Here is a 19,329-nt window from a genome sequence, read left to right as displayed (position 1 = left end):
GTGGTAATGTTTTATTAATATTTTGATGCTGCAACAGTATCCCTTTCAAATATCTGCAAGATAGAGATGAAGTTTATGATTAGAAACACTTGGTTACAATCCAGCTATACTGATATTCTGTCCCGTTAGTGGTATGACAGGGCATGCTTTTCTAGTCAGTAAGATAAACTAAGGTTCAGCTTTCCAAATATTCAGAGCACAATGTGGAAATAGTGCATGCAAACTGCTGAGTCTTTAATTGTCATAATAGTATATATGTGTGTGTGTGTTTTACAAATACTCTTTCATTGTTGTATTCCAAATGAAGAATGTTTAAATAGAAGCTTTTCAGTGAATTCTGATTATTATTTTAAAGATGCTTGTTTTGGGGGAATTGGGGATATAGATCTTGATTTATAAAATCAATAGGACTTCTGCATTGACTTAGAAATGTGGGTTGATCATCACTGTGTGAAATGGATATTGTTCTATATGCAAGGTGGCAAAGAAAAACTGTGGCTTTTCCTTTTGGGTCTGATCTCCTTTAATTTGGTTTGGATGCTATTTAATTCAAAGTTGCACAGCACAACTAAATTCTTATCTAAAAAATTGAATCAAAACAGCTTTCCTGTTAAGCGCACAAAGGCACCTCTTGTTTGTGTTTCTTGTTTTTGTGTTTTTGACTTCAGAAAATACAGCCTGGGTTCCCCCTTTACGGGGTTTTCACTCTATCTAAGGATGACAGCCAATGTTATAACCTGATTGGTGAAGATACAAAAATAGCTGTCATCAATAAGCAGGACAGAAGCATAGCCACATTTAATCCTTATTGGAAGAGAATTCTGTAGCTATCCATGACTCAAGAAGCTACAAATAAAAGAAGACCGAACAGGAATCCATCAACTGGATGTGCAGTAATGAATGTGACTCTAATCAGTTCAAAGTCATTAAGAGCAAGAGAACTTGCTCTAAATATTCTACAGATCCTCTTCCTCAAACTCTTGATGGACGTGGAATGATTTATTTGTCAGATAAAACAGCAGTGCTTCATCGTTCTGGTGACACAAGCCTACCTGATCCTTCTTGGGAATACAGAAGCTTGGAAACAGACTCTGGTTCTTTTCATGCTTGCCATATGCCTGCTTCAAAACCTTTAGCCTCTACTAAACATCAGTCTAGTACTTACTAGGGGTGTGCACGGACCCCCCGATCCGCTTCTCTTCCAGATCCGCAATTTGCGGATTGGGCCGCTTCGCTCCGCCCTGCTATGCCTATAGTCCGCTCCGCTCCGCTGCGGAGCTCCAGATCCGGATTGGAGCTCCGCTTCCCCCCCCCCCCCATAGGCTTGCATTGAAATCCAAAAAAGTCTACAACTTTTTTTCTGTTAAAGTTAGAAACCTCAAGTTTGGCACCATGATACCTCATGGACGTATACACACCCATGCTAAGACTCAAGCCAATCCCATCATCCCCTAATTTTGGGGGAATTTATGATTTATGATACCCCATAACCCCAATTCACACCCCTTTCGATATCTCCATCAATTTTCATGTTAGAAACCTCAAACTTGGCACCATGATAGCTTATCTAGGGATACACATGCATGCCAAGACTCAAGCCAATCCCATCATCCCCTGATGTTAGGGGAATTTATGAAAATCGGACACCCCATTTGCAGACATGGACTGTTCTCCGACATTTTGACACATAAAAAAACTTGGAAGCAGGCACATCCGCATTCATGGCAAGTTTCAAGCAGATTCCATCATCCCCTGATTTGGGGGGGGGCTTTAACCTCCAACGTAGCACCCCTACCCGCAATTTAAACACCCCTTTTCTATATCTCCATCAATTTTCACGTTAGAAAGTAAAACCTCAAACTCGGCACCATGATTATCCATGCTTGCCAAGCCTCAAGCCAATCCCATCATCCCCTGATTTTTGGGGAATTTATGAAAATCGGACACCCCATTTGCAGACATAGAGTGTTCTCCCACATTTTGACAGATAAAAAAAATTGAAGCGGGCACCCTCACAGATGCCATCTAGATCCACATTCATGGCAAGACTCAAGCAAATCCCATCATCCCCTGATTTTTTGCGGGGCTCTAACCTCTAACGCACCACCCATAACCCCAATTCACACCCCTTTCGATATCTCTGTCAATTTTCACGTTAGAATCCTCAAACTCGGCACCATGATAGATTATCCATGGATACACATGTATGCCGAGACTCAAGCCAATCCCATCATCCCCTGATTTTGGGGGAATTTATGAAAATCGGACACCCCAGTGTCTCAGGGATTTAAAGCTGCAGACAGCTCAATGGGGCCATTTCAAAGGAAATCCCAACATGCCATGAATTGGGGAGTAGAGATAAACCTATATGAATCTTCTTCCACACTTGAAAAATTGATTTGGAACTTCCAAAAGTCTAAGTGAGCGCAGGAAGGACTTCTCCCCTGAGTCAAAGCATGACACAAACCATCCCTGCGAGGCGGGCAGGGGAGGAGGGAGGGAAGGCAGGCAGGCAGCAGACATTTCTGGGGGCATAAGGAAGTGAGCCAAGGATAATTTCAAAGCCAGTAATGCAAACCATCCCTGTGACGTGGGAGCAGCACAGAGAGATGCCTTTTTTTTTGCATCTAATAACTTCTAGGAGGCTAGGAGGATAAGAGTAAAGCTTTGTGATCCTTGCGTCAGAGTTGATTGACTGCACTGTGATCACAGCCATTACTAAACAACAAAATAATAATGTTAATAATAGCAGTACTAATTAATATTAATAGCAATAATAATAACAACAACAGCAATAAGGGGTTGAACCACAATGAAAGCCTGCCTGACTTCACTGAAGTGGAAAAGCCAGGAGAGCTTGGGCTATGGGGTGTAAAATGGAATAAATAAATAAATAAAGGAGGGGTGGAATTAAAAGCAGAAGTGCTGCTGAATAAACAACATGAAGAATTTTTTTTAAAGGCTATGTCTGTCTTTTACCAGTAAGAGGGAAGTGGACATGCCCAGGGGGAGGGGGATTAAGAAGTAACCTTTCACTTCAACTCATGAAAGGCATTAGCTCAGCTGCTTCTATGCCAAGAAGCTACCTGTTATTTCAACTCATGACAGGCATTAGCTTCAGCATAGGGCACATCCACATGCCCTAAGGGACCTCATCCCTTTGCACCACATCTATTCAGTTGTTCCCCAAGGTTATGGTGGGTAGCAGTGCTGTGTTTCCTATCTGTTATTTATTTGCTTAGTATATGATTTCAGGTTGTGTTTGTGCATTTGGTGGGGCTACTGTTTTAAAAAACACTGGGAAAAGTCCATTCAGACTAAGAAAGAGAAGTTTCCCAGGATCCCAAGTTACCCATTTTGCCTATCCCCTCCTCCAACTTTGGGATCATGTGATCATGACCGGGAGTTGACTCTGCCCCTCAGCACTTCGAAAAGGTACCTTTTCGCGTTTTTTTAACATATTTTTTCAAAAAATTCTAGCAAGCGAACTGCAGCACGCAGAGAGCTGAGAGTAGGCTCAAAATGACCCCCAGCCACGACTCTCTAAGCACAAGAATTTTCAGAAAGATAGCTTAAAAAACAACACGGTTGTCCCCTTTTCTTTTCCGCAATGCAATCCTATGGGCGAAATTTTTCAAAATGGCGATCGGAGCGCTCCGCCTATGGGCGCTTCTCTTTGCCGTGCTTCTATGGGTCCCCGGTCTGCTTCTACTCCACCTCTGGGCAAGGCGGAGCAGGCCAATTCGCTTCTGATTCTCCGATTCTAATCAGACCGGAGCACACCTCTAGTACTTACAACACTTTTCTCTCTCTCAGAAAATATTGTAACAAAATGCTCCACATTTATGAGCAGATTCCAAACCAGCAGTTGGATGAAAGTACTACAAATGCTAGTCAAAGTTATTCACTAGAGTCACATTTGGGAACAAAATACAGTTATGGCCTGGGACATGTCTTCAGCAAATTTTGCAGTATTTACAGTGATACCAGTCGTCATGTGTTTCAGAGTAGCTGGTTTTCTAAACTAGTCAGTCTTTGTGACGAAAATGAGAAGTATTCACAAGCAGTATCATGTATTAAGAGCTTCCCATTTGTTAAAAAAAATGCAGTTAAATCTGTTTTTAGGTATGAAGGTGAATGACTCTCCTGATGCTTTATGTGTGTATGTTTTTTAACGGTTTTTAATGCTTTCTGTGTGTATGTTCTGTGTTTTAGAGTTTTAAATTTTGTATACTTGTTTTTATCTCAATTTTAGTATTTCTGTAAACCACCCAGAGAGCCCTGGCTATGGGAGCGGTATATAAGTGTAATAAATAAATAAATAATAAATAAATGCTAACATCAACTCAGGAAGCACTTTGGAAAAAGCAAACACCATGGACTTTTTGCCCTCAAAAATTTCAGTTGATATGTGTACAGTGGATTGTGCTGAGGAATCTAGTAACTGTTGCAGAAATGAAAAACTAAAAACTAGCCTCGTGGTTAGGCAAAATTTTGTGTATTTCTCAGATGGGCTTCTGAAATTGCAGCTACTTCCTTGGGATGAACTGTTGCAATATGCGACCTCTATCTTGCCAGAAATGTCTGCCAAAACAGATGAACTAAAAGGAATATACTGGATTGCTGTAGGAAACTATAAAAATCCTGGACCACAGCCTGGATGTTTGCTTTTACTCTGTTCTGTCTTATATGCTCTTATTCAATCAACCAATCAACTAGAAAGCATTGAGGACTCTCTGGAAATTTTTCATGTTCTTCCAATCACTACATTAAGAGAAATCCAAATTGGTTATGCTGGACCATCAGACTATTGTGTTCCAATGAAGATAATGCAGTGGAATTATTTACCTTTAACAAATACTTCTCGCAAAGAATATGCCATGACTTACTTAGCATTGTGATTTCATCATCCGAGTACACTTGCTTAAATCACCCACTCTTGCAAGGAGATCTATTAAAACTTTCAGTTGATTGGACTTCAGCAGTCACTGACTTAGCTTTTGAAAGTGGTGTGCACCTGTCATGCAGTTTTGAGGCCAATTTAGCCGATCTGCTTTACTTGCTCCATGAAAACATGGAAATCAACAAAAAACCCTTTAGGAGAAATTCAGTTATTGCTGTATACGACAGTGAAACTAGAGAGTGAAATCAGATCACTAGTCCTCACTAATACACATATAGGTTTTGTGCGGGAAGATAGTGCCTTCTGCCAAATACCTAGAAATTTTCATTCTTTAGCTGACCAGTCGCAGTTTGACAGAATTCAGCTGCATTGTTTAAGTGAACTCAAGTGTGTTGTTGTCCCAGAAAAAGAGAATCTACTAGAAGTTGAGCTTGTATTTTCTAAGTCAAGTAAGGTTGGATGTGATGCAGCCAGTAGTTTGTCTTGCACTTCTCAAAGAGAGATAAATACCCAACTGAGTTCTGTTTCATCCTTTTGTTGTGTTTACTCTAGCACCCCATCATATACCTGGAAATTGACTTTCAGTTCAAATGAAGATGCCATTAGGCTGCTGTTGCATTTGACAGGACAGTAAATCTGAGTCCTTTTTAGACTTTTAAGTTCAAGCAAAATAATCTTAAAATCCAGCACTCAGAAAGCAGTTATGCAAATAAACTGTGTGTGTGTTTGTCTAAATGTCCTTTGGATGAGACACATAAAGAAAGGGTTGCATTCAGACGAAAATTGTCATGCCTGAAATTTCCAACTCATCTTTGCTTTATCCAAGATGTATCTGAGAATTATTCCCAAATGTTGGTGTAAAGTACCAGTTTTAAGTATTTGTTCTTTAAGGTTGGAACAAAATTACTAGACTTCTCAGAGATGCAACTATTTCAGAGGGGGGAAATACTGTTTGTGTTTGTACATTAGGTAATTTTAATTCAGAGCACTTCAATGATTGGGAAGGCATGGCTTTAGATTCGAGATGTAACAACTATCAGTGGTAGATGAATCTGTGAATCATAGACCTAGATGGATATTTATCTTCCCACCGTTATCCAGGAAAGACTTAATTTGAAAGCAGCAGCTTGTCTGCAGGTATAATTACGAGGCAGTGGTGTCCTCTTCTTGCTGCAGTTAGTACTTCTTAGTACTACTTGCTCCATTCCCCTTCACTGGTACATGAATTGTAATTGCTAGGATTCTTTTCTTCCATATTATTTGGGTTGCTTCGCAAGTTATTTGAAATTGTAAATACGTAGTTTGCTTCTTTAATGTGTGAATAGTAAATCCTGAGGTGTATTTGGAGGCAACCCCCCCACCACATGTGATCTACTTTTCAGTTATTATGTAGTTTTGTATTAGAACCTGTTGCTAGTAAGCTCAAAAGCCACCTTGAGAATGAAACTGCCGTGAAAGAGATAGTTATTAGAACAAGCAGTTATGTTTGCTCTGAAAACAATGCACACTCACATATATGTATGTATAGTAAAGAGAAAACGTTTTATGAAATGAATTAATTAATTTCCGTATTGTGTTCTCAAAAAACACCCCTATGTTCATACTATTAAATGTGTCATTAAACAATAATTTAATAAATTGAAGTCATAATAATGGCATTAAAGAAAGAAGGCATTCATTCAGTTTTACTGGGAAAGGTAGCATTTTACTGGAAAGGGTAGCACAAAATGATTAGATGAAATCTTCATTTTGTAACTTTTTATTTGCTTAAATACAATTAAAAACTCATACTGCAAATGTAGATATCCATATATCTCTTTAATTTGTTTCTGTAAAAATCACATCAGCTGATAATGCTGCTCATTGTCTTCCTGGTTATTTACCATCATTTCTTTCCTCCTCAAACACTGCCTCCATCCAATTAGCATATTACTTCACAAAATACTTTTGGAATAACTTCTAAGTAACATCAGAAAATTTGGACTAGGCATGAGAAGGTATGGCAAGTGGGGATAGAGAAATTGTGGGTAGGGGTTCTGTATTTTCCTTCCTGCAGAAGTAACTCACTTAAGACTTTAAATGTTTCCACATTTTTAAAATATTTGGTCTAAGAGAGCAGTTTGGCAGTCTGCCAAACATATCACTCCTGCAACATTGTGGAAAGGTCTCTTTACAACACAGTCTCTGTGTTTTTTTCTCTTCTCACTTGCCTTGTATTCTTCTGTCTTCTCCATCAAGTGAAAGAAACCATGCACTCTTTTACCACCTGGGTTGTTGAATTCTGGATTGTTGTAATGTGCAAACTCAGCCACACTAACAATCCATGGTTTGTTCACCATGAACAATACAGAAAGAGAACCTATGGTTTGTTGTTGAGTTGTGCACTCGGGGTTGCTTAAACCATGGGTTGTCATTGCATGTGAACCCAGAACCATGTGTTGTTCATGGGTGGCTTTCACCAGATACAGAGACAATGGGCAAGAGTGGTTAAAAAAAATCCAGCCGCTCTACATGCCAGCACTACAGCACTAAAGAAACATTTGGGAAACAGGGAGGGAGCAGATGAAGGAGGAGGGAAACAAACAATTGAGGAATTGAGTGGGCGGGGGGGGGGGGCAAGCATTGTTTGTTTGATAATGTGTAAGACAAACGCAGAATAGGGCAAACAAATAGCATTATGTGTGAGTCAGGTCAAAGCTTATTTAAAAAGGGAAATTTAAAAGAGGCAATACTGGGAAGCAAAGGACACTTTAAAAACAAAATAAAACCGTACCATCGATCTATTGTACTCAAAGAAGTAACTCACACGTAAAGGGCACTGGAGAATACTGCACATAGCTCCCCCACCTCTAAGGGAAGACATTCCAGAATTCAAAGCAATGGCACATCCAAATGATGAAGGACCCCAGTGATGAAGTCCAGGAATTCTGTGCCCTTTTATTAGGTTTAATCAGAGGGGGAGGGTAACACTGGGACTGTTTAGACATAACATAAAAACAGAGTTTGGCATTGCGAGAGCAAGTTTTAGATTGCATGTTGAAATTAGAAAATTCTGTTATTGGTTTGCAGGAAGGGGAGGATTGAGTGAGGACGGAGCACACAGGCTGAAGGCTCCTTAGAGCTCATTTTCTTAAGACCAAACCATGGTTTGGCAGTTCATCAGAACAACCCCATTGTTTCTAAGAGCTTTTTGACTGCTGCAAACGTAATGGTTCGTTTTCAGTTTTTTGGTTCCCCCCCCCCCCAATTTTCCCAAATAGTTAAAACTAAGATATACTTAGGTATAGAAGGGAATTGCAGCTCCATTTCATATATTTGCAGTTTTTGAATAAAATTAAGGCATATAACTATATATATAAGGCATATATATATATATATATATATATATATATATATATATATATATAATTAAGGCATATATAATTTTATCTACTAAGGGCTGTATTCTTAAGACACACTTACTAGAGAATACATTCCAATAAACGCTGATTTACTTCTCAGTAAGCATGCATAGGCTCATGCTGCACATCATGCATAAAACTTATTTTCTTAAAATGTTCAAGTAAATTTAAACTTGATAAGAAAATATTGCATATATTTCAGTTCCTCAAAAATTTCAGCTTTTAAGATCTTTTACCCATGGCTGCATACATTTATTACTTAGACACATTTCTTTGGTTTTAGCAAAGGCTACAGTATTTTAAATTGGGAAAACTACTAGCAAACAGTCTCAAACCCAGAGAGAACAATACACGAATAAGCTCACCCTACCATGCATTCCAACCCCCCATTCGGTGCTATGTCAAATTTCTTTTGTTGGTTCAGTGTACTTGATTTGCAAGGGGAAAAAGTAGAATTTGTGGTAAATCTCCGTCTGTGGTAAAATTATTGTGGTAAATCTCCCTCTGCCTCAAAGGCTAGTTGGCATCTCTGGTATACTTCTGCATGTATAAGGCCCTTCTGAAACTGCACTGTCCTGCTCCCCACTCCCCTGCCCCATTGCATAGGCCTTAATATAATCTTGTATGTGTAGTATACAAGATATGATAGCACTCTTCAAATACTTAAAAGGTTGTCACACAGAGGAGGGCCAGGATCTCTTTTCGATCCTCCCAAAGTGCAGGACACGGAATAACAGGCTCAAGTTAAAGGAAGTCAGATTCCAGCTGGACATCAGGAAAATCTTCCTGACTGTTAGAGCAGTACGACAATGGAATCAGTTACCTAGAGAGGTTGTGGGCTCTCCCACACTAGAGGCATTCAAGAGGCAGCTGGACAACCATCTGTCAGGGATTCTTTACGTGGATTCCTGCATTGAGCAGGGGGTTGGACTCGATGGCCTTGTAGGCCCCTTCCAACTCTACTATTCTATGATTCTATGATCCTTGAATCCATGAAGCGTCACACAGGGGATCCCGGTAGCAGGCAGGGATGATCCCTCCATTTTCCTGGGATAATCCTTAGGTGTAGAAAGGGCCTACGTCTGCTGAGAGTTTTCTCACTATTTTTTTTCCTGTTTGCTATGTTAACATTCCCTTGCCTGCATTCGTGTTATTTTTTTTTGTCATACTTTGTCCAGCCTGTATTTGTTAGATTTGAAGTCCTCATCAGGAATGAGGTCTGTTCTGTACAACAGCTAGGGTAATCCAAAATCACAACATCTGAAATTATGTTGCCTATAATTACTCCCATCATCAATCTCTTGCAGATCAACATTTACCTGAAGCCTAAGTGACCCATCCCATATCTTTCTAGGGAAGTTGCCAATGCGTGAATATCAAGAACTTTCAGAATTCTCATGTTTACAATGATAAGCTCTTAGAAGAACCGGTATTGACTTGATAACTTAAATTACATCACTCAATAAAGCTGTAGTGCTAAAGTGCTTATTGAACTGCAACTGACATGGCTTCTTGAATACTAAAAGACTTGCTAGGGCTGTTGCTGATGTCACAGGTAATGGAACAGTGGAATATCATACTCCCTCTGATGACTCAGTTTCAAGATTGTCTTTACATGAAGACAATAAATTATATCCTTGTACTACGTTATGTTACACATCTGGTGAACCTGTTCTAGAGAGCTATAAACATGTCAGTGACATCTAATTTTGGCAAGCTGTTAGTACTGGATGCTAATCTAGACAACGGGGAGTGGCCTGATTGTCAGTTGGACTCAGCAATCAGTGCCTAATTGCTGTTGATTGTTGTTGGCCTTTCAGTGCCCTCATTCTGGTTCCTGACTTGGAGCTAAGCAGAAGCAGGGAAGAGCAGCTGGCCCAGCTCAAGTAGGAGCTAGAAAAGTAAGCCAGATTCCCAGGGAGCGAGCAAACAGGAAGCGCAAACAGGAGTTTGACAGGGGGAGTTCGGCAGGGGAGGCCTCTAAAAATAAATAAATAAAATAAAATAGAATAAAATAAAAAATAAATAAAAAAGAGGTGGGAAAAACAAAGAAAAACATAAAGAGAAAACCCCCCACAAAACCACCACCAAAAAAACAACAAAACCCCCCCACAAAAGATCTTACTTTCCCTTAAGACATCCTCATATAGTTGTGTATCTTCAGAGAGGACACAACAAAGCAAAGGCAATTCCACTATAACCAAAAAGGAAAAAAACCAAAGCAGAAATAGATAGTATGGATGGAAAGGAGTCCCTAGAGGTGGTGACCTGCAAAGGGTGTGCAATGTTCGTGTTTCTGCCTGAGCTCAACATGGCGTATACCTGCAACAAGTGCAAGCTGGTGGCACTTTTGGAAGAAAAAGTGAGAGGACTTGAGCAGCGAGTGTCCACCCTCCAAGGAATAAGAGAAGTCGAGGAGTTCTTAGACCGAACGGTGGAACTGCAACAGCAACAAGAAGCACATGAGATTGAAGAACAACAGCCAGCTGAAGCAGAAGTGGAGTATGCTGAGGGGAGGAAAGCCAATGAAGAGGAAACTCCCTGGAAAAGAGTGACAGTTAGGAGAGGAGGAATTAGAGGGCGTTCTGCACCGGTGGAGCCATTGGAGTTAAGCAACCGCTTTCAGCTTCTGGAGAATGAGACTGAAGGACAGTTTGCAGAGGAGGAAGTACGGGAGACACCATGCAACAGTGACCAAGAGGCAGAAGGTAGGTCAACCAAGAAGAAGAGAAGAGTAGTCATTGTGGGAGACTCCCTGCTGCGTGCGATTGAAACCCAAGTATGTCGTGAAGACCCATGGACTCGCCAGGTGTGCTGTCTCCCTGGAGCACAGATTAGAGATGTGACTGAAGGGTTACCGAAGCTCATAAAGCCCACGGACACATACCCCTTTCTTCTCATCCATGTGGGAACAAATGATGTCGCCAAGCAGAGCTACGAAGAAATCATTTCAGACTTTGAAGTTCTGGGAAGGAAACTGAAGAACTTTGGGGCCCAGGTAGTTTTCTCATCCATCCTCCCGGTTCTTGGAAGAGGATTAGAAAGGGAAAGAAAAATACTCCGGATGAACGACTGGCTTCGAAGGTGGTGCCGTCGTGAGAGTTTTGGATTCTGGGACCACGGGCTACGCTACTTGGAACATGGACTGCTGGCAAGGGATGGGTTGCACCTCACAAGGGCTGGAAAGAATGAGTTTGGCCACAGCATGAAGAACTTCATCAGGAGGGCTTTAAACTGAATCTTACGGGGGTGGGAGACGTAAATTTTGAGGCAACAATGGATGAAGGCCAATGCACCACAGTACAGAGAACAGCTCCAACAGTGTCCCAAAATAGTGTCTGCAACAAGGTAGGAACAAAGCCAGACTATAAAACACATGATCTTAGATGTCTATATACTAATGCCCAGAGCATGGAAAACAAACAGAATGAACTTGAACTCTTATTACATGAAGGCAAATATGACTTGATAGGTATAACTGAAACTTGGTGGGATGACTCCCATGACTGGAATATAGCAATTGAAGGATATAACTTGTTCAAAAAGAACAGAAGAAAGAGAAAGGGAGGTGGAGTTGCACTATATGTTAAAAATACCTATCCCTGCACAGAAATACAGGCGGATGAGACTGGGAGCCCCGTCGAGAGCGTCTGGATTAAAATAAATGGGGCTAGGAATAAAAAGAATATGATAATCGACCACCCAATCAAGGAGAAGAAGAGGACGAAACTTTTGAGAAACAAATTGCCAGTGTTTCAAGGAAGTGTGATGTAGTAGTGATGGGGGACTTCAGTTACCCTGATATCTGTTGGGAGACCATTACTGCCAAAAGCGGCCCTTCCAAGAAATTCCTGACTTGTATAGGTGATAACTTTCTCCTACAGAAAGTGGTGGAAGGAACTAGAGGATCGGCAATCCTTGACTTGTTATTGACCAATAGGGATGACTTAGTGAATAAAGTGGCAGTTACGGGAACTCTGGGGGAAAGTGACCACATCATACTTGAATTCTTGATTATGAAGGAGACAAAAGTCGAGCATAGCCATACACGTACTCTGGATTTTAGGAAAGCTGATTTTAATAAACTCAGAACTATAATAAGTAAGGTCCTGTGGCAAGGGAGCCTAATGAGAAAAGGAGTGCAGGATGGGTGGGAGTATTTAAAAAAGGAAATTTTAAAGGTGTGGTAAATAACTGGCAAGGAGTCCAACTGCATGAAGATAAGGCATCCCAAACAGGTCGCCCCGTCCTGATTTTATTAAGAGCTAAATGGTTACATTCCTTGTTCACAAGCTATGATTGGTTGTTGAATACATGATTACCTCGTGCACAGAAGGTGCTTGTTAGTGTTTGTTCAGCATGAATATACCATATAAGGGTTAAGGAAATGCGTGATCATGGTGCCTTCAATACTGTATTGTTTTCTCTATGGCTCTTGCGTCAGCACATTCTCGGCATGGTTAGCCAGTGCCAAGAAGTTCCTTAGCAAGGCCTATCTTATCATTGTCCTCAGCACATCTCAGTATGGTCTGCCAATACTGAATGTGTGCCAGAGAGGAACAACAATAAACCCCACATCTCCCCCTTTTTTATTCTTTCAATTGCAAAGCCTTGTAAGCAGGAACAACAATAAACCCCACAAAAGGCACAGTTACAAACAATTCCAAAAGGAGAAAAGATAGAAGACAACAGAGGAAACCAATGTGTCTCCACAAAAAGCTTAGAGATGACCTGAAAACAAAAAGGGATACATATAGGAAGTGGAAGGAAGGCCAGGCTACAAAAGAAGAGTACAGACAAGTGGCGCAGAAGTGCCGAAATGGCGTCAGGAAGGCTAAAGCTCAGAATGAGCTGAGATTAGCGAGGGATGCTAAAAGCAATAAAAAGGCTTTCTTCAGATACGTGTGTAGTAAAAGACAGAGGAAAGAAATGGTGATTCAACTGCTTAATAAGGATGGCAAATTGATAACAGATGACAAAGAAAAGGCTGAAGTGCTCAATTCCTACTTTGCCTCGGTCTTCTCCCAAAAGTGGGTCTATGACCCCCCTGGAAAAAGTGAAGCAGAAGTTTAGGGGGCAGGATTACAGTTTGAGATTGATAAACAAATGGTCAAAGAACACCTAATTTCCTTGAATGAGTTTAAATCTCCAGGGCCCGATGAACTGCATCCAAGAGTAATGAAGGAGCTAGCGGAAGAACTCTCAGAACCTTTGTCTATTATCTTTGCAAAATCATGGAAGACGGGTGAGGTGCCGGACGACTGGAAGAGGGCTAACGTTGTCCCTATCTTCAAAAAGGAGGAACCTGGGAACTACAGACCAGTCAGTCTGACATCCATCCCTGGGAAAATTCTGGAGCAGATTATAAAGAAGTCAATCTGTAAACACCTTGAAATCAATGCAGTGATTACTAGAAGCCAACATGGATTTGTCAGGAACAAATCCTGTCAGACTAATTTGATCTCATTTTTTGATAGGATAACCTCCCTTGTGGACTGTGGGAATGCTGTGGATGTCATATATCTTGACTTCAGCAAAGCTTTTGACAAAGTACCACATGACATTCTGATTAACAAACTAGCTAAAAGTGGGCTAGATGGAACAACTATTAGGTGGATCCACAGTTGGCTACAGAATCGGACTCAAAGAGTACTTATCAATGGAACCTTCTCAAACTGGGGAGAGGCAACGAGTGGGGTGCAGGGAACGCTGATAAAATTTGCAGATGACACACAATTGGGTGGGATAGCTAATACCCTGGAAGACAGAAACAAACTTCAAAGTGATCTTGATAGGCTAGAGTGCTGGGCTGAAAACAACAGAATGAAATTTAATAGGGATAAATGCCAAGTTCTACGTTTAGGGAATAGAAAACCAAATGCACACTTACAAGATGGGGGAAACTTGGCTCAGCAATACTACAAACAAGAAAGATCTTGGAATTGTTGTAGATCACAAGCTGAATATGAGCCAACAGTGCGATATGGCTGCAAGAAAGGCCAATGCTATTTTGGGCTGCATTAATAGAAGTATAGCTTCCAAATCACGTGAGGTACTGGTTCCTCTCTATTCGGCCCTGGTTAGGCCTCATCTAGAGTATTGTGTCCAGTTCTGGGCTCCACAATTCAAGAAGGACGCAGACAAGCTGGAGCGTGTTCAGAAGAGGGCAACCAGGATGATCAGAGGTCTAGAAACAAAGCCCTATGAAGAGAGACTGAAAGAACTGGGCATGTTTAGCCTGAAGAAGAGAAGATTGAGGGGAGACATGATAGCACTCTTCAAATACTTAAAAGGTTGTCACAAAGAGGAGGGCCAGGATCTCTTCTCGATCCTCCCAGAGTGCAGGACACGGAATAACGGGCTCAAGTTAAAGGAAGCCAGATTCCGGCTGGACATCAGGAAAAACTTCCTAACTGTTAGAGCAGTGCGACGGTGGAATCAGTTACCTAGGGAGGTTGTGGGCTCTCCCACACTAGAGGCATTCAAGAGGCAGCTGGACAACCATCTGTCAGGGATGCTTTAGGGTGGATTCCTGCATTGAGCAGGGGGTTGGACTCGATGGCCTTGTAGGCCCCGTCCAACTCTGCTATTCTATGACTCTATGAACATTTATTTATTTATAATATTTATATATCACCTTATCTGCTAAAAAAACCCACGTCAAGCAATCCAGAACGTGCCAGTCCATGGAGGGTCGCCGCGTGTTCCGTGAGTGCCCCGCAGATGCCTGCTTCCTCTGAGAATGTGCAGTGACCCCTCCATGGTCTGGCATATCCTGGATCGTGCCAACGGGTGGGTGAGTGCCCAGCATTCCTGGGCCCCAGTATGTGTAGCCCTCCCAAGCAGTGCATACCAGGAGTTGCAGGCTATTCCTCCATTATGGAGTCCTAGGGCTGTACTTTAAATGGCGGTTCTGTAATAAAATGGCCACTGTAGCCTCGGATTTTGCCGAGGCTTGCACAGCCCTGTGCTTTATTGTCTCTCATCTTGGCAGGAGGGCTTGGAATCATGACAATCTTGCTTACAGATACTTCTCTCCAAAATTAGGAATACATGGACCCTTATCTGCAGAGTTCGTGGGTTCCTCATATAGCTCAGATTAGATTGTGTGTATGTTGTTAGATGCACAAGAAAGCAGAGGAAAGTGATGTGATCTGATAGGAAAGTGATATAAACTCTTAATTGCAGGCTTAGTCAGGACAATATTTTTCCTACGTGTATACTGGAATTCTTGGCTTGAAAAGGAACTTTTATATCCTAAGCCAGAACTCCTATACAGTTAGGAGTTTATCCCCATGGTTGTTGTTGTTTATTTGTTCAGTCGCTTCCGACTCTTCCTGACTTCATGGACCAGCCCACACCACAGACTGTCGGCTGTCGCCACCCCTAAATCCCCCAAGGTCAAGTCTATCACCTCCAGAATATCATCCATCCATCTTGCCCTTGGTCGGCCCCTCTTTCTTTTGCCTTCCACTTTCCCTAGCATCAGCCTCTTCTCCAGGGTATCCTGTCTTCTCATTATGTGGCCAAAGTACTTCAGTTTTGCCTTTAATACCATTCCCTCAAGTGAGCAGTCTGACCAGTTGAACTTATTCTCTGTTCCTCCCCAGTAGCATTTTGACCATCTTCTGAGCTGGGGGTCCCATCTTCCGATGGTATACCGACATATCTCTGGTTGTACGGATCCATTTAGTTTTCACGGCAAGAATACTGGGGTGGGTTGCCATTACCTTCCCCAGGGATCGTATTTAGTCTGACCTCTCTACCATGACCTTCCCGTCTTGGGTGTCCCTTCACGATTTAGCTCATGGCATCCTTGAGGTGCTCAAGCTCCAGCACCACGACAAGGTAACAGTCTCCTTTGCTGGAGTATCCCCATGGTGCAATGTCCTATTCCTCTCTCCCAACCAAAACCCCAGAAATTAATTACATCCTGGTCTTGAGAAGCAGAGAAGACAAAAAATGAAGTCTTATTCTAAAAGTTCCTCAATGATTTTAATACATGTGTCTACACAGCTTTATCTTTAATGTCAAACAATAAAGATAAGCAAAACTCCAACAGCTTTTCCAATGTGACTTTTAGAGTAATTTCTTCCCAGTCAAATTTTGTTGTATCCGATATATTGCTGCTTTCGACATATGTTGAAGTGCTATCAACATCTTAATGAGATCACAAAATAACAAACTGCCCTTTTCTAAAGTAGCAACACCTTTCATAATTGCCAGGTTCCTTCAGGTTTTACGTGGCGTCTGTTATACAGTAAAGATTATTTTATTTCTGATCATAAAGGGTTGTTATGAGTTGAATCTTGAGTAAACTTTCCATGAATGGAAGGACTCCTTTCATTTGTGGAAGAAGCTACAATCCAATCAGAGGCTTCAGTGGGGTGGGGAGACTATTTTCTCTGATTCCTCCTTCCCCCTGCAGAGAAGATTTTTGGAGGATTTGTAGGAGGAATAAGCAAAAATTGACTCTCCCTTTTGCCAGTGGGAACATCCTATGAACAGAGATCTGCCTATGCAAATTTTGCACCTGAGACTATGGCCTTAGCTGGACCTAAGGTTTATCCCGGGATTGTCCCGGGGTCATCCCTGTTCAAGTAAATGACACACAGGGAATCCCAGGAGCAGGCAGGGATGACCCCGGGACGATCCCAGGATAAACCTTAGGTCTAGCTAAGGCCTCAGTTTTGCTACGTCACTTTAAATGAAACAATAAAGTTTTTATTACATTTTTTCTATTCTGCATAAAGCTGCAAGAAAAGTAAGCAATACGTGTTTTCCATTTCCCCCTCTGTACCCGAAATAAATGCTTGATCATTCATAAGAGGAGTACTATTTGCTTTCATAACAAATCTTTCCATAAATCCTTCACTTTCTAAGTGTCATGACTAACTTGTTTTATTTTACTTTTCTGTTAGATAAACTATTTTGACCTTATAGGGTGTTGTTCCTGGAGTGATACAGGTTTTAATTTGTTTTTCCTCTTTGATATTCATTTGATAGCGAATGATCAGTTGCTCTGTTAAAACCAACCCAGATGACCTAAAGAATCCAGTTAAAATTAGTATTCCGCGCTACGTCCTTTGTGGTCAGGGAAAGGATGAGCACTATGAATATGAAATAAAGGTAAGGTGTTTGAGCTTTTTAAAAGATGGAAGCTATTTTCCCATTTTCATTTGCATCTGTGATTTGTTCGTGTGTGCTAACTGCTAACTTACTTCTTAAAGTGAAAGGCCTGTCTTGAAAAAGGAAGAATGGAGCTTTCTGTTACAAATAGTTGTAGCGTACTTTCTCTCTTGCATATACACATTCCTTGAAGCTGTGGTCTCAGGCCATGGCTAGACCAGGCCTATATCTCAGGATCATCCCTGTACATCCAGATGACACACAGGGGATACCCGGAGCAGGCAGGGATGACCCCTCCATTTGCCTGGGATAATCCTTAGGTCTAGCTAAGGCCTCAGACTGGGCCGGGCTTTTTATCGGGGGCATGGACTGTCAGCAGTGGGGTGCGCAAATGACTTTGGATTGTAACCAGTGATGACTTTGTCTCAGTGGAAACTTCCACAAATCAGGGTACCCAACTTTCACTGTTCTTCCCTTCCCACTTATGCTGCCTGTTCTGCAGGGCAAAGGTAGTGAACTGCATGGATATACAAGGAGTCTAAGAATTGAATGAGTTTATCCATTGAAGCCTTCAAGTTAAGAGTAGGAAGCATATCTAATAATGATAGGAGGTTAAGATCTCAGGAAGCTCGACAAGTTCCTGAGATCATAACCTTGGAGTCAAGGGTTTTATCATTGGATGGTACTGAGTCTGTTGTGTGAGTCTAGTTCTATTGGAAATCCAATATCAGTGAGTAAATTTACTTCCCGTACATTTCATCAACCCAGACCAGTGTGGATTCTCCATTCTAAAAATACAGGACTAGAAATGTATAATCGGTCCACTACAAAGGAAGAAATACAAGGTGAAGTCAAATTCATAACAGAGTTGGTGGCAAAATACACCTATTAATTTTCATTGAGTGATGGAAAGTGAGCTGTGTTTGGCTCTCTTTATGGGTGACACCTCCCTGTAGTGTGATCCAATACAGCTGCATGTGAATGACTCAGCCATGCGGGTGAAGCCGGTTGCATGGCTCTGAATAAGAGCCTCTTACGTGGACAGCTGGCACCCTTCTTCAGGTTTACTCCCCTCCTCCCCCTGCCTCATGCAATCAGCCCTGTTCACAAGTTTCAGTCATTCACATGCAACCTATAGCCATGTGGGATTACCCCATGGGAAAACGGCTTTCATGTCACCGTAGCTACGTGTGCGAATCTAAATCCACACTTTCTCAGTGTGCTGACAATGCAAGCTCATTTTCTTTCCAAGTCTAATTTGCAGTTCAAAATCCATCATGCTTTCTTTCAATTAAATCTGTCAGTAATGGTTTGATTGGAGAAAATTGTCCATTGTAGGGAGCCGTATAAATGTGTTTATCTGAAATCTATATGCTTCATTCTTAATGACGCTGGGTTGTTGTTTTTTACCCTTACTTAACAGATTTCAGTCCTAGATGAGACATGGACAGTATTCAGGCGGTACAGTCGCTTTAGGGAAATGCATCAAACATTAAAATTAAAATACCCAGAGGTAAGAAGCTAATTATTTTATGTACCTGTATTGGCATTGATATGTGTATTATTTGTATTTGTAATTTGCTTCTGGGGCTAGGATGATAGCATGAATTGGTGAGCGTCTGCATTTGTTTCTCAGAAACTTATTGATTTTGCTTTACCTGGGAGAAAGCTTTAAAGAGGCAGTTTTGCTATCTTTTGCAAGACAGAGTATGCCTGGCTCTTTATCTAAGCTTTGTTTGTTTGTTTATAATAACTTTGAAACTGCCAAAGTTTAAAATGGATTTTTTTGGGGGGAGTTCCTTCAGAGATTTTCAATTGGAAGCAATTCATGAACATAATGAGTTGGACCCAGACCTGCTTTTCCACAAGTGGAAGGACTCCTTCCATTCACAGAAG

General features: G+C 41.4%; 2 protein-coding genes across 6 annotated transcripts in view; both read left to right on the top strand.

Moving 5' to 3' along the window:
• KIF16B (kinesin family member 16B) overlaps window positions 1-19,329 on the top strand; it is a 183,976-nt gene that overhangs the window by 114,760 nt on the left and 49,887 nt on the right. For 4 of the 5 annotated variants that reach the window (XM_063125353.1, XM_063125354.1, XM_063125352.1 and 1 more), the window contains 2 exons: window positions 17,311-17,433; window positions 18,857-18,946. In XM_063125353.1, the coding sequence (XP_062981423.1) occupies window positions 17,311-17,433; window positions 18,857-18,946 (213 nt within the window). Of the gene's footprint in view, window positions 1-668; window positions 905-17,310; window positions 17,434-18,856; window positions 18,947-19,329 lie in introns of those variants that run through there. The other variant, XM_063125356.1, reaches the window with a different exon arrangement.
• LOC134398114 (uncharacterized) lies at window positions 887-4,156 on the top strand. The gene is made up of 2 exons (XM_063125358.1): window positions 887-1,142; window positions 3,774-4,156. The coding sequence occupies exons 1-2, from the start codon at window positions 887-889 to the stop codon at window positions 4,139-4,141; spliced, it is 624 nt and encodes a 207-aa protein (XP_062981428.1). The 3' UTR covers window positions 4,142-4,156.

The sequence above is a fragment of the Elgaria multicarinata genome, chromosome 4 (assembly GCF_023053635.1).
Source record: "Elgaria multicarinata webbii isolate HBS135686 ecotype San Diego chromosome 4, rElgMul1.1.pri, whole genome shotgun sequence".
NCBI lineage: Eukaryota > Metazoa > Chordata > Lepidosauria > Squamata > Anguidae > Elgaria > Elgaria multicarinata.
The sequence above is the reverse complement of the archived record's forward strand: the minus strand, read 5'-3'. Positions and strand labels throughout refer to the sequence as shown.

Coding starts and splice junctions, on each gene's coding strand:
- LOC134398114 (XM_063125358.1), top strand. CDS start 887: ATGTGCAGTAATGAATGTGACTCTAATCAGTTCAAAGTCATTAAGAGC. Junction 1,143..3,773: donor TTCAAAACCTTTAGCCTCTA/CTAAACATCAGT, acceptor TTCTAATCAGAC/CGGAGCACACCTCTAGTACT.